Source organism: Anolis sagrei, chromosome 4, assembly GCF_037176765.1.
Source record: "Anolis sagrei isolate rAnoSag1 chromosome 4, rAnoSag1.mat, whole genome shotgun sequence".
Lineage (NCBI taxonomy): Eukaryota > Metazoa > Chordata > Lepidosauria > Squamata > Dactyloidae > Anolis > Anolis sagrei.
In genome coordinates, this window is record NC_090024.1 from 132,664,831 (window position 1) to 132,680,676 (window position 15,846).

At 40.8% G+C, this 15,846-nt stretch overlaps 1 protein-coding gene across 1 annotated transcript in view; it reads left to right on the forward strand.

Annotated features, from left to right (window-relative positions):
* The first annotated feature begins 427 nt into the window (after positions 1–427).
* ALDH9A1 (aldehyde dehydrogenase 9 family member A1) overlaps positions 428–15,846 on the forward strand; it is a 33,540-nt gene continuing 18,121 nt past the window's right edge. Inside the window, exons 1-4 of the mRNA XM_060774300.2 lie at positions 428–544; positions 3,299–3,505; positions 10,519–10,664; positions 12,985–13,114. Of these exons, the coding sequence (XP_060630283.1) occupies positions 3,325–3,505; positions 10,519–10,664; positions 12,985–13,114 (457 nt within the window). The 5' untranslated portion in view covers positions 428–544; positions 3,299–3,324. The remainder of the gene's footprint in view (positions 545–3,298; positions 3,506–10,518; positions 10,665–12,984; positions 13,115–15,846) is intronic.

Here is a 15,846-nt window from a genome sequence, read left to right on the forward strand (position 1 = left end):
TAGAAATCCACCTGACCCAGAGTTTGGAACAGCGAAAACCCGCAAAGAATCCAAAAGGACAGTCCCTACAACGTCTGAGCCAGTAAAGTAGGAGGTATGTTGGATGGCAGAGTCTTTAGTTCCCAAAAGTACATTTCTCACTAATTCAGGGGAAAGATTGAGCCCGGAAATGTGAAGGAAACTTCAGAATTGTCTTGGTTTCCAACAAGACAAGAGGATGTTATCCTCCAGGAGATAGGTGGGAAATAAACACAGGACATAAATAAATTGGGCAACTCTCAATCACAGGCCGCGCCCCCTTCCTTCCTGCTCCGACCAATAGGCATCGAGGGGCGGGGCGGATTCGAGGCCCCTTTGGGAAATCCCCTAGTGAAAGGGGGTGGGCGGGGCCTCCCCAAGTCCAAGTCCAAGTCCGCCTCTGTTGTGCCGCGGGTGGGCGCGAGGGAGAAGGGGCGTGGCCGAGCGAGGCGAGGGGGAGTCCAAAGGCCGTTATAGGGGAGCAGAAGGACCGAAGAGGCCTTTCTTCGCCAAGTGGAGCTGCAAAGTGAGTGGTTCCTCGGGAAGGGGAAAGGGAAGAAGGGGAAGGGGCTACAGCAGGCTTCCTCTGGCAAGAAGAAGTGGGTAAACTGGGTCCTTTCGAGGGGGGAGGGGGATCCTTGCACTGCTTGACTTTTTAAGCCCCCCCCTCCCCCAAAATGGTTTATTCTGTTCTTTCCCCCTCATAGTTTAGCCACCAAAGTCAGTTCTTTCCCTGCTGCCTCCCTGAGCCCTCCCTTGACTTTGGCCTGTGGGGTCGTCTTCTCCCTTCAAGCAAACCTCTGCCTTTCCTAAGAACTGTGGGCAAGAGGAAATGTTGGCCTTGTGGAAGCAGAAGAGAGAGTCCTTCCTGAGTGCCAGGACAGAATGGGTTAAAAAGCAACTGTTTTTGCTCCAGTTACATGCCTCTTCCCCCTGCTTGCCTGCCTGCCTCAGGGAGCTCACTTATCTCGCATTCCTGCAGTTGACAGTTGGCTGAGGGTCAAGTTTTGCAATTTTTTTCCAGACTGCTAGGCACTTGAGGGGCCTGTTGTCTTTGGTCTGGCAAAAGGAAACATGTCTTCGTAGATCTTGCAAAGATCTAGAGCAAATTTCTTTGACTTTTTCCACTCATAACCCCTTTCCGCCCGAAAAATGCGAACACAACCCCTTACAAGACTTTGCTAAATAATCTCTTCTTATAAAGTATGGCTGACGTGTATTGTGCTGTCGCACGCTGGGCCTGTGCATATGACTGTAGACAGGACATAAATTCTGTGTGCCCAACGGGACGCCGGGGCTGCCTCAGATTAAAGGCCTTTGGATTTCCTTAAAACAGAGTCTTTAGAGGCTTAAAGTATGTCCAACAAAGTTCTTTATTAATGAGAACAAACAGGTACTTTCAAGCGTTCTTAACAGTCTATTCGCTCTTGCAATCTTGTTCACTGGGAACAGGCACTATCTTCTTAATTGTAATTAATTTATGGGGAAATCCTTAACTTCTAATCTGGGCAGTCTGTACTTGCCTCTGTTAGCGTGGAGCCCTTGCACCCAGTATCAACTGCGTCTGGCTTCCGCGAGAGACCCTTACCAATCAGAGCTTTGTAGACTTCCAGGGGAAAAGAAGGAGTTCAGGTTTCAGTGATGGTTGACTGAAGTCCCTCCGCAAATGAGCTGTAAGGCTGTATATCTCCCCGGCCAAGCTGTAGGCTGTATATTTCCCCGGCCAAGCCATAGAAGACGAAGCTTTCTACAGGAGCTCTTCATTTTATGTCCTGTGCGAAAGGCTTCTCTATGTGGACTGAACCCAAACTGGCTCCTATTCCCTCCAAAAACCCAAAACGGGGGCGGGACCAGGGAACCTAACTATAATTGACAGGTAGCTTGCCCTATGATTGCAGCCAAAAGAAGCCACCTATCTGCAGAGTCTCTGAAACTTAGGACTATAACAATCATTCAATGCAAAGCAAACAAAATTGGAGCTCCTGGTACAGCTGTACCTGCACATGTATTGTCAGAGGCTTTCATGGCTGGAATCACTGGGTTGTTGTAGGTTTTTTGGGCTATATGGCTATGTTCTAAAAGCATTCTCTCCTGACATTTCGCCTGCATCTATGGCAAGCGTCCTCAGAGGTTGCGAGGACTTCACAACCTCTGAGGATGCTGGTCATAGATGCAGGCGAAACGTCAGGAGAGAATGCTTCTGGAACATGGCCATTTAGCCCGAAAAACCTACAACAACCCTATGGCTGAAGTGTTTTCTATGCTTTTAAACATTGCATGTTGTTGCCAACAAGTTTGTGTAAATATCTAGGTGGCGTTCAGAAACGTTTTACTGTTGCCCATTTTCCCCCCAGCCCAGGATTGAGCTAAGCGCTACAGCATTAGTTCCCAAATGATGGTCTGTGGACCACCAGTCATCCACAAGAACTAAAATATGGTCTGCGGCCTCACCGTTACTATACTGTTGGAATGAGATCAACTGGTCTCACGAAACCTTATAGTGCCAAGTCTTATTAAATACTAGCCATCCCCTGCCATGCGTTGCTGTGGCACAGCGTATATGTGTTTTGTATGTGTGTATATATATTTGTGTATATGTGTGTTTACACACACATGGTTTTGTGCATGCGTTGTAATGTAATTTTGTTTCTTGGATTTTTTTAGTCTTTTCCGCTGTATTTTTCAGTGTTTTTGTGAGTGATGGCCTGATAGGTGTATTGTGTCCAAATTTGGTGTCAGTTCGTCCAGTAGTTTTTGAGTTATGTTAATCCCACAAATGAACATTACATTTTTATTTATATAGATGGTTTTCTCTGGGTGAGCAAATGGTGACTACTGGATGGCATATGTTCTGTATCAGAAAGTAGAGCTAATGTGGTCTATCCAATGCAGTTTTCTGAATCAGCACTCCAAATAACCAAACCGAATCTAAAGTTGACCAAAAACTGATTCCTAACCCTTTTGGTACTAATGTTGGGGAGTGGTCCCAGGTCAGAAAAGGTTGATAACCACTGCGCTAAAGGGACCCCGCTGAGCTCAGTCACTGGTCTACTGGACCCACCGGGAGGACAGAAAACTACTTTTTGTTTGGGGAGCAAGGACCTGTAGATAGTCTCTATTTTTAGATTTGTTTCTGGCTGCAAATGGTTAGTAAAAGTTGATAATGCAACAACTCATTAAACCATTGGTGACTTTCTCTGTAGTTGTAACATGTTGCCATCATATTTTGACATGGGGTCCCTTGTTTTGAAACACCCTGCAATCCTTCCTTCCTCTGCAGCTTTGTTCCTACATACCACACCTCGGATGCTTTTCAGTCCCAGCTTCTTGTGTCTTCTTCGTGGTGCCCCTCGTCTCCTCCATTGCGCTGCCATGAGCACTGTCACTGGTACATTTCAGCTGGAGCATGCGCTCAACTACCGAGATGGCGCCCGAACTGAGCCAGCAGACGGGGACCACATGGAGGAGACCTATGAGCCCGCAACTGGTAGTTATCTCCTGGGGTGATGATGGTCTGGAGGCTTGGAATTCTGGGGGTGTGCTGCACATACATGTAATCAGTTAAACAATAATTTATTTAAACTCAGTAAAACACATCATAACTTAACTCACGCTTAAAAATCTTTCTTTAAAAGCTTGCCAAACAGAAAGGTTTTATCCTGTCACCCCAAAAACAGCAAGGAGGACAGCCTGCACTGGTGGTGGGACTGAGAGGAGGGCCTCTTGTGACAATTTCAGGGCCCAGGCAGGTTTGCACCAGGAGATACAATCTTCCAGATAACCTGAGCAGTATAAGGTTTTGGAGGTCATAACCAGCACTTGGAATTGTGCCTAGAAACAGACTGACAGCCAGTAAAGCTGTTGCAACAGCGGAGTTGTGCAATCTCTGTAGCCAACTCCAATTAGCAATCTGGCCACAGCTCTTCGGACCAGCTGAAGTTTCCACACACTCTTCAAAGGCAGCCCCACATCCAGACAGTATGTAACTAAGGCATGTCCCTCCATGGCCAGGTCTGGAATCTCAAGTAATGAATACAGTTGACACACATATTTTAAATATTTTAAACTGCAGACATCTGGGCCTCCAGGTCCAATGCTGAGCAGGTTCAATGCTGACTGCAATTCAAAATATTAACTTTAAATTGCAGGCCAGTGTCTTCAGGGGAAGTGTAACCTCATCTAGCACAAGCTGAATCCCTATTCTCCGATCTTCCTTCTGACTGACCAGAAGCACCTCTGTCTTGTCTGGATCAAGTTTTGATTAGTTTTCCCTCATCCAGTCCATTCTTGATGACAGACATTGGTTTTGGACCAAAACAGCTTCCTTGACTTTAGTTGGAAAGGAGTAATAGAGTTGAGCGTCATCTGCATATATAGGACACCGGACTCCAAAACTCTGTGTGACCTTGTTAAACAGCATACCTCTTTGTATGTGAGGTAGTTATGTAATGTGTCTTGCATTTCTTCACAGTTCAGGAAGCAACTCATTCGACTGGAGAGCATAAACTGCAGCCCGAAATTCAGCTTCCAAAGAAATTCACATTATTTTTACTGAGTTTCACACCTTCAAACTCACATACATTTATCTTAGACTAACAGTAGATAGGATCCAGATCTATTGGTACAATTTAGCGTGATTGGCAATAGCTAGGCAAGAATTTCTGATTGGCAGTTGTTTAATAATGGAGTGTATGTTTTTGCCTCAAGATCCACAGGTGCATGTTGCTCTTCTAGTAAGAGACAATATAGTTCCCACTAATTTGAAGGACTTTTCAAACTCCAACTGCCAGAGGAACAGCAGAATAGGAAATGATTATGTAAATCAATAAAAATCCAAGGCATACAATTTTTAGACAAGTGATGTAAACGTTCTTAATCTACAAACTGCAGAATGTACTTTTACCTTGATATGTAGTTTGTGCTGTTTTAGCGTGCATAGTTTTAAATATAAAAAGCAAATCTTTTCCCCTTCACTTCCTTCATTGTGGGCCCCCTGGTGGCGCAGCAGGTTAAATCGCTGAGCTGCTGAGCTTGCTGATCAAAAGGTTGGAGGTTTGAATCCGGGGAGCAGGGTGAGCTCTGTTGCGGATTGTTAGTTCATATGGAAGCTACCCAGCAGCCTTCCCAGCTCCAGATCCCAAATTGAATTACACAGAGTATAAAGGAAAAATGTCTTTACTCTGGAGTAGTTAATACATGTAGCTTTATAAAGAAAAACACAGTAGCCTTGAAAACACATTGTCCATCATTGTCCATCGCAGAAGGAAAAACAAACTTACAAAACAATGCATTAATCTGCTTCTTTCCAGCAAACCTTGCAGCATAGTTCCATCTCTGATTACTTCATTTCACCCACTACCTGCATCAAGAAAACTTCACCTGATATACATCCTAATCAGGGAGTGGTTCTTCCTCAACACACACATATACTCAAGAGATGATTCTTGTCAAGACTTACAAAACCATATACTGTAACACTCCTCCTTGTGTGTAGAGGAAAACACAATACATAATACAATTACATGGCACACTCAAAAATTCCCAAATCATTCAAAACATTCTGATGTTTCTGTACACTCAGTGGCTTAGTTAGTACATCAGCTAGATTTAGATTTGTATTACAATATACCACATCAATTTCACCATTTTTCACTGCATCCCTTACACAACTGTACTTAATATCTACATGCTTGCTTCTTTGTTTTACTCTGGCCTGTGTTGCCATTGTGATGCATGTCTGATTATCCTCATATATTGTTGTTGGATCTTCAACAGGTATTTGCAAGTCTTTAAGCAGTTGTTTGATTACACAAATCTCTGTATATGCTAAGCTAAGTGCACCAAACTCAGCCTCACTAGAACTTAAAGCTACATAACTCTGTTTCTTCGACTTCCAGTCAATTACAGCATTAGAAAACTTAACTAAAACCCCTGTTGTCGATTTCCTATCAGTACAGTTGCCGAAATCACTGTCTGTATATACCTGCAAAGATAGTGAATCATCTGGACTTAATGCCAAACAAAAATCTTGTGTTTGCTTTAAATATCTTGCCACCCTCTTAAGTCCATTCCATGCAGCAATGGTTGGGTTGCTTGCATACCTGCTTAGAAAATTCACAGCAAATGCAATGTCTGCTCTGGTGTAATTACATATGTACAATAACTGACCAATAATGCTCTTGTATAAGGCTTTCTCTTTAAATATTTCAGCATTTTCTACTTCGTTTTGAAAACCTAAAATCATGGGTGATTGAACTCCTTTACACTCTTTCATGTTTAGTTTTTCCAAAATCTGCATTATCTTCCCTTTTTGACTTAACACAAAACCTTGTTCAGTTTTCATAATTTGTACACCAAGAAAATACTGAATTGGACCAAGGTTTCTTAACTTAAAATGTTTTCCTAACTCTTCTGCAAACTTGTCAATTTCTGCTTGAGTTTCAGCCAAAAATGATACATCATCAACATACACAAACAATACTTGATAATCATGTTGTACATTTCTTACATACACACATGGATCTGCTCTGCTTCTCTGGAAACCCATTTTGGTCAAAACATCATTTAAACAATCATTCCAGACAAGCCCGTATAAAGCGCGATTCAGTTTAAAATACGTATTGGTATCTCTGTACTTTGAACCTGGTGGAGGTACAATATATATATTCTCCTTTAGAGTAGCATTCAGATATGCTGTACTTATGTCAAAATGATATACCTTTAAATTCAAACATGCTGCAAGAGTTAAAATCAATCTTACAGAATTAGGACTAACAGTGGGCGAATACACCTCTGTGTAATCTATGTCCTTAATCTGTGTAAACCCTCTAGCAACAAGACGCGCTTTGTACCTTACTTGACCATTAGCATCAATCTTTTGCTTAAAAATCCATTTTGTATCAATAGGATTACTCCCTCTTGGTAAATCTGCAGGTTCACACACATTTAACCTTTCCATGCTTTTCAGCTCTTCATCTATAGCCTCTAACCATTTTTCTTTCTCTTCTTGTGGCAAACTTTCTATTTCCTCAAAACTTTGAGGCTCATAATTAACTAAACAAACTCTTACATTTTGTATTGTGAACCTGTCAGGTTTCTTTCTGGTTCTTTCACTTCTTCTGAGTAAAATTTCCTGACTAGTTCCCTCTTCAGGATCTTCATTCACCTCATCATCCTCATCTGAGGGCCTAGGCCTCTTAAATTTTCTAATTATAGGCTTACTTATGAGTTGAGGTGTAGCAGCACTTTCTTGCTTTGTGTTTTGTCTACCTTGCTCATGAGTTTCCTCTTTTGAAATAGGAAAGAAAACTTCCTGATTAGCATGAATCTTATCCCAATTCTGGCTACAGGCAAAGTTAGCAGATCTTGATATAACAATGTTTCCTTCATTATCTAAAAATCTCCAAGCTTTGGCTCCCTGTGCATAGCCAACCATTGTTAATCTCCTGGCTTTATCTTGGCCTTTCCTTCTCAATGGTTTGGGTATGAACACCCATGCCTGTGTCCCAAAATTCCTTAAATGCCCTAATGGAGGCTTCTTGCCATATAACATAAAATAAGGAGTGTTCTGAATAGGCTCACACCAGAGTCTATTAATTAAATAACATGCAGTCATTACTGCTTCTCCCCATAGATTTTGGGATAATCCAGAATCTTCTAACAAAGAATCTTTCACTGTTTGAACTTTTCTTACTAGTCTTTCTATCTTTCCATTTTCTGCACTTTGATAAGCACATGTGAGTCTGTGCTTTATCCCCTCTTTTTTCAGAAAATGTTCTAAACTATGTGAGGTAAACTCTCCTCCTCTGTCAGTTTGGAGAGCCTTTACTCCTACTCCAAATTGTCTCTTCACATATGCCACCCAATTCTTAATAATCTCAAAAACTTCACTCTTTTGTTTCAACAAAAAACACCAAGAAAAACAAGAATAGTCATCTAATATACACAGTATATAACAGGCTCCACCCTTACTTGGTTGAAACGGTCCGATTAAATCAGCATGTACTAACAAACTTTTCTTCTGAATTTCTTAAACTTTTCTTACTAATTGGAGCTGACTGTGCTTTAGTTTTCTTGCATACATTGCAATCTAGAAACTTCGTGCAATGTTTTAATTTTATGCCTTCACTAAACTCTGGCATTTTATACAACACTTTGAAACTTGGGTGACCTAATGTTCTATGTAAATCATGAATGCATCCCTGGTGTAATGGAGCATTCTTACTTACTACATTTACATCACTTGTGTTACCTCCTGAAGTCAACACATACAAATCCCCTTGTAATACACCAGTTCCACATAACTTATTCACTTTCAAAATTCTGACTTTTCCTCCAGAAAAATTAACTTCATAACCTTCTTTATCCAGTTTTCCAACTGATAATAAATTGTAATCAATCTCTGGAACTAAAAACACATTCCTTAATGTTTTACCCAAATGCTTAACATAAACTTCCCCTTGTCCCTGTACTTTGTACTGTTTTCCATCTGCAAGGGTAACATTTGAACATTTAGGATTTACAGGATTACAAATCAAACTTTTGTTGTTCACTATATGCTGTGAACATCCAGAGTCCACGTAAAATATGTCTTCATCTGTTGGACTCCCTTGGGACTTCACAATGCTGACATGCGAGGAACTCCTCCTCTGGTTCACCCTCTTCCATCCTTGCTTCTTCTGCTGCTGCTTAGGACAATTCCTCTTTAAATGTTTTGGAGACCCACAATTAAAGCACCTTCTCACCACACAAACTTTCTTTGTCTCCTCCTCGAGTGCAACTCCGGCTGACTGCTTTCCTTGAGAATGTCCTGCTGTGTTTGCAGTCTCCAGGCAACGATCCTTTCGCCTTTCCCAATCAGCAAGAAGTCTAGCACAAATATATTGGAGGTTTAATTGTGCTTGTGGGAGTGATTCCAAGGAATTTACTATGCCGTCAAACGAATCATCCAAGGATGACAGGACAATGAAACATTTGTTTGGCTCTGTGAGATGAAAGTCTCTCTCCTCCAATTGCAAAAACAAACTCTGCAATATCTGCAAATGGTCTTTCAGACTTTCATTCTTCTCCAATCTCTTCCTGTAAAGTCGTCTTGCCAGTACAGCCACTGTTGCTGCAGAACTAGAAGCATATACTTCTCTGAGTCTCACCCAAATTGCATTGGGAGTTGGCAGGCTGCTTATATGAACCAATTGTTCATCGTCAACTCCTAACATCAGAGTAGACCTTGCTCTTTCCAGAGCTCTCAGCTGCTCTGCTGTAGCTGGCTCCTGCACTGGGTTCTCTGTGCATTCCCACAAGGATTCTCTCCTCAAATAACTTTCCATTCTGACTTTCCAAATGGAATAGTTATTGCCATTTAACCTGGCCATAGGGAAAGCAAAATTCATTCCAGTATCCATCTTCTTGTTTTGCCAATAAAACACACAATGCAAAATCAAAAATGTCTTCAAAACTGGAACTGGAGAAAAAATAATATCCAACTGGGCAATCTGGTCAGACTGGGCAAGCTGGGCAGACTGGGCAAGCTGGGCCCATAACCTGTTGCGGATTGTTAGTTCATATGGAAGCTACCCAGCAGCCTTCCCAGCTCCAGATCCCAAATTGAATTACACAGAGTATAAAGGAAAAATGTCTTTACTCTGGAGTAGTTAATACATGTAGCTTTATAAAGAAAAACACAGTAGCCTTGAAAACACATTGTCCATCATTGTCCATCGCAGAAGGAAAAACAAACTTACAAAACAATGCATTAATCTGCTTCTTTCCAGCAAACCTTGCAGCATAGTTCCATCTCTGATTACTTCATTTCACCCACTACCTGCATCAAGAAAACTTCACCTGATATACATCCTAATCAGGGAGTGGTTCTTCCTCAACACACACATATACTCAAGAGATGATTCTTGTCAAGACTTACAAAACCATATACTGTAACAAGCTCTAGCCCTAGCAGTTCGAAAACATGCAAATGTGAATAGATTAATAGGTACCGGTTCTTCAGGAAGGTAACATGGCTCCAGGCAATCATGCTGGCCACATGACCTTGGAGGTGTCTATGGACAATGCCAGCTCTTCAACTTAGACATGGAGATGAGCGCCACCCCCCAGAGTCAGACACGACTAGACTTAATGTCAGGGGAAACCTCCTTCATTGTAGCTTTCAAAATTAAGAGGTATGACCATTAAGAGAGTAATAAGAACTGAACTTTTTAAAAGCCAGAGTTCATGTGGTCTTTCTTATATAATAATAATAATAATAATAATAATAATAATAATAATAATAATAAATAAACTTTATTTATACCCTGCCACCATCTCTCCTGTGGGGACCCGGAGTGGCTTACATGGGGCCAAGCTCGGACAACATATTACAGCAATAAAATCAAAACATAAACAACAAATAACAACATCATCGAAATTACATTACATATATAGTCTTCGTAGCAGAGATATTTTTAGTAAAGCATAAGATATCTAAATGTATTTATTCTTTTCCAGGCAGAGTTATTGGCAAGTTTCGCTTCTCAGGAGAGAAGGAGGTAGATCTGGCTGTGCAGAGTGCACAGGCTGCCTTTAAAATATGGAGCCAGAAATCAGGCATGGAACGGAGTACTATCCTACTGGAGGCTGCCAGGATTATCCGGGTATGTGGCAATGGAGTGTGAATTTGCCTAGAATTTTCGAAGGTCAAAGATCCCCACAGGGCTGTCACGGCAGTCTCAAGGCCTTTATTTGTTTGACTTGGCTTAAAAAGCAAGCTATGACTTGTGATTATCACCAATATTTCTTTTCACCAATTCATTTATGGTGTTTAGAGGACAAGAGGAGACCTTTGTGCAAAGGAGTGAATGTCAGTTGGTGGGGTGAGTGGGATACAATTTGGTTGGCAGCTAAATACATAGATTCTCAGAAACAACATGTTAATTACTAATCTAGTAGAATATTCAGATAAACTAACATAACCTTTGCTCAGAAGAAGCCTTGAGATGATCTTCCTTTCCTAGTTCTCTCATGCTGCTTGGAAATGCCACAAGCTTAGCACGTGGTTTGAGTATACTGAATTAAATTTACAACATTTCTACTTGTTTTCTGAAGCTAAATTATAAGCACCAGAGCACAAGGTGATTTGTCCATCTACGCTGCTGTTTGTTTCCCACTGTGACCAACCAGATTCTGCTGAGAAATCAATGAAGGCCATAGCTGTTGCACCAAAGCATTGTAGTATGCAACACTGAGAACTGGAGGTTTCTTATAAACAACATTTTAGATCCATTTACCACATATTAGTCAAGACCTTCTGTATTATCAATGTATGGCATCTATATAAATAAAAATGTAATGTTCGTTTGTGGGATTAACGTAACTCAAAAACCACTGGATGAATTGACACCAAATTTGGACACAATACATCGGTCAGGCCAACGAGTGACCATCACTCATAAAAACACTGAAAAACATAGCAGAAGGGACTTAAAAAGCCAAAAAAATAAATAATACATTACAACGCATGCGCAAAACCACACACATATACGCAAACGCACATATATACACAAATATATACACACACATATACACACACAAAGCACATATACACACACGGTGCCTCAGCAATGCGTGGCAGGGGACAGCTAGTATGTAATATATTCTTGTTCCTGCATTCAGTGTTTTTTCGACAATTCATAAAATACTGTGGCAGAAGGATCTTTTTTATGAGGTGAATTATTCTTTTGTCTTTTTACTATGTTCCCATGGGTTCTAACTACTGTAAATTAGTGTTTTAATAGATATATTTAATTTATGTTTGATTTTTTTAAACTTACATCATACAGGCATTTTAGTGTACTTTGTTTTTCACTTGCTAAAAGTTGCCTTTGGTCCTGTGATGGGTGAAAAGTAGGATATAATAAAGAAAGAAGCATAAGTCAATTTGCAGTAGTACAATTACAGTTAAACTTCAACTTTTGCTGACTTAGCTCTCACAGGTTTGATTATTCATGAGTTTGCCAACAATATTAAATGGGAGGTTGCAGGGAGCTTTGTTGGCCTACTATAGAAAATGACAGATCATGTGCATAGACTAGAAAATGTAAAGCTTTTTTAAAAAGTAAATAATGAATGCATAAAAGATATGTACTATATTTTTTGTAATATATGAGCACAGACTTTTTTATCCAATGGTGGTAAGAAAAAGTCACTTATACTCATGGTAAAGGTTTCCTCTTGACATTGAGTCTAGTCATGTCTGACTCTGGAGATGGTCCTTATCTCCATTTCTAAGCTGAAGAGCCGGCATTGTCCATAAATGCCTCCAAGGTCATGTGGCCAGCATGACTACAATGAGCTCTGTTACCTTTCCGCTGGAGTAGTACCTCTTGATCTACTCACATTTGCATATTTTTTGAACTGCTAGGTTGGCAGAAGCTGGAACTAACAGTGGGAGTTCATCCTGCTCCCTGGATTCGAACCACTGACCTTTCAGTCAGCAAGTTCAGCAGCTCAGCAGTTTAATCTGCTGCACCACTGGAGGCTCACTTATACTAAGAAGAGTTTGTTTTCCTTAGTTTTTGCACATTTCAAGACTGAAATGTGCAAAAAAAGAATCTATAAATGACTGGCCCAGATTCGGGCAAATTCCCAACATTTTGATAACCTGAATCTCTAGAGCAGAGGTATCAAACTTATAGCCCTCCAGATGTTTGGGCTTCCAACTCCCAGAAACCCTAGCTAGCGTGTCCAGTGGTCAAGAATTATGAGAGCTCAAGTCCAAAACACCTGGAAGACTACAAGTTTGACACCAGTGCTCCAGAGAGAATATATACAAACATGTGCCATACATCCTAGAAACATATTAGCACTCAGCCTCATTTTGTGTGCAAAATACAAATCAGGCTGAATCTGTTATGGCTGTTTCCTTCAGCCACATCCATACCAGTCAATTGAATGTGTTCTGTGTTGGGATTCCAGGAGCGGAGGGCAGAAATTGCTACAATGGAAACGATAAATAATGGAAAGTCGATCACTGAAGCCCTTGTGGACATTGATGTATCTTGGCAGAGTCTGCAGTACTATGCTGGCCTAGCTGGCTCCATGGCAGGTGGGTGCACTTTTGCTTTTTGTTTGCTTGTTGGTTTTTATAGTTCTGCTCTGCTTGGATCTGCTATTATTCCCAGCTTGTCTTCCATGGTAGAGCACAGAAGTTTAAATGTGGGTAAAATATATCTTGGTCATGGGAAGAGCTTCAGATGGAGCGTACTTTTGGGTTGAAATGTTACAAACCATGTTTGGGTTGAAATGTTTTCTTTAGATTCTTCTAACGCATTTTGTACAGTAGTTATTGGAGAATTACACACTTGCTATATATATAAAGGCCACTGCATGATACATTGTATACACTTACAGATATACAATAACCTGATTGTCTTTTATGTTGTAAGTTTGTTGTAACTGTAATATTAAAAACATGCCCATTTGTCTTTTGAATCACTTTTGTGCTGCAGAAAGAAAGAAAAAAGCATTGGCTTACTTCCCTGCAGTCAGAACTTCAAATTAAAAATTCTCCTACCAACTAGGAATGCCAGTCAGCTCTCTGCAACCTAATAGATGCTGCAGCTATGATTCCACTTTAATTTCCTATGGAATCTTGAATTTTCAGCCAGAGAGTTCTAGTGTCTCACTACGTGACCCAAAATTCTGTAGGATGCATTGATGGCAGTTAAAGTGAAATTACATTACTATAGTTGTGTAGTGCAAAAGAACCCCCACCCCTCTCTATTACAGTGTACTGACATAGGCACTGACTACCATTAGGGATAGTGTCTATTCTGATGCTGGCAGATTGTGCACAGAGGGTTAGCTTTAATTTGAGCCGCCCTGCTCTTCCTCCATCAGAGGGTTCTTATACGTTATAGTTTTTTTTTTTGCAGAAATCTGCTTCTTGGTTCTGGTCACTTTAGTAAAGGCTGAAAACTCAGCTTTTATAGGTGGCTATGAATTCCATGCTGGTAAGTACAGGCAGTCCTCTAATTACAAACATCTGACTTACATTCAACTCCTACTTACAAACGTGGTGAGACAACATGAACTGAAAGGAAATCTACTCCTAGGAAGGAAACTCCACTTCACTAAGAGTTATCATTGAAAAAATGTGTCTCCACTGAAGCTTTTTTGCCAGTGCTTGTTTCCATGGCAAGCCATTTTTTTCAAAATCCAATTGTCACAGGGACAGAAAGTGAGGTGAAATCTTCTGAACAGGGTCATAGACAGCAAAACAAGCACCAGAGGTGCCTAACCTTTCTGTATATATCTATATCTCTCTATATAAAAATGTAATGTTTGTTTGTGGGAGAAACATAACTCAGAAAACACTGGATGGATTGACATGAAATTTTGACACAATGCGCCTAATAATCCAACGAGTGTCCATTACACCTAAAAACACAAAAAACAGCAGAACAGACTTTAACCCCCCCCCCCCAAAATAAACTATATATACATATACATTCATATACATATACACATGCACACATACAGACACACACACATATATATACACAAGCACACACAAATATACACATATATATACACACATATGTGAGGGGGTCGTTATTAAACTGCTGCCACCAATTGTAACGATGACCGTTTTAATGCCACCGAATACCACCAATTGTGAAGGTGCGCGTGGTAAAGCACCCACTGCCACCTGATCTATGAGGGAAGCCGGGCAACGATCAGTATCAGCCTAGGAACTATTTTATAAAGGGACTGTTTCTGGCTGACTTTATTATTGCAGGCCGTTCAACTTAGAAGAAACTGTATCAGGCAAGGCTTGAGGAAAACAGCAACAAGTTTATTTTAACAGGAGTATAACAATGTATAACTGTTCTTCAAAAGAGGCATAAATCTTGATGGCTACATTGGAAAGGTTTCATGAGTAAACTCAGGCAAACACTTCATAAGGTTTCACAGCTGGCACAACAGGCTTAAACCCAGCCAAACCTTGATTCTTAATTCAGAATCAACAACCCCTGTACCGGGTCCTTCTCTGCAACCACTTTGGTCACCAATTGATTCCCTGAATCTCTAAGAGATTCAGTTTTTCCCTATAGCACACTGGCTACAGACACATTCCCTGAATCTCCCCCAAAAGATTCAGTGTCTTTTTCAGCAGCTCTCCGGCCACTGACTAATTCCCTATTTCTCCCACTAGAGAAATTAGTCTCTTCCTGTAGCTAACCGGCTACAGACTAGATTTTTTAAAACACAGCTGCCTCTCAAGAGGCGGTTGGCTCCGCCCCTGTTGCTATGGCAACTCAGCTAACGCCAAGCCACTCCCACAAAACATAACCTCCCATACTTACCATCCCTAAACCATCGTCCAAACTACACATAACCAAAGGAATAAAATTTACACATCGTCACACCTCCCAACCCATAGGGATTATTTTTGGCTTTTCTACCAACTAGAATGGTCAAAAATAATTTGGATAATACCAACATCATATAACTATATACAAACCATATATTGATCAGTTATCCAATATCATCCATGTATGCAATATCAAAGTCTCACATCTCCAACATTCCTCCCATCTCCTTTGCAACATACTTGGCTAATTTCCCTGTGACTCTACTGACATACATTCTCAATATTTGTATATATATCAGTCCTACAATATCATTAAGTCCTTCAAAATCATGAGGAAGTCTGAACAATTTGAAGAGATTCAAGTCTCTATAGTCAACCACAGGTTGTTCACAATCAAGAGTCTCTTGGTTCTCCACGAAGTTACCACGCTGCTGTAGGAAATTTTCTCCCTTCTCTTCTTT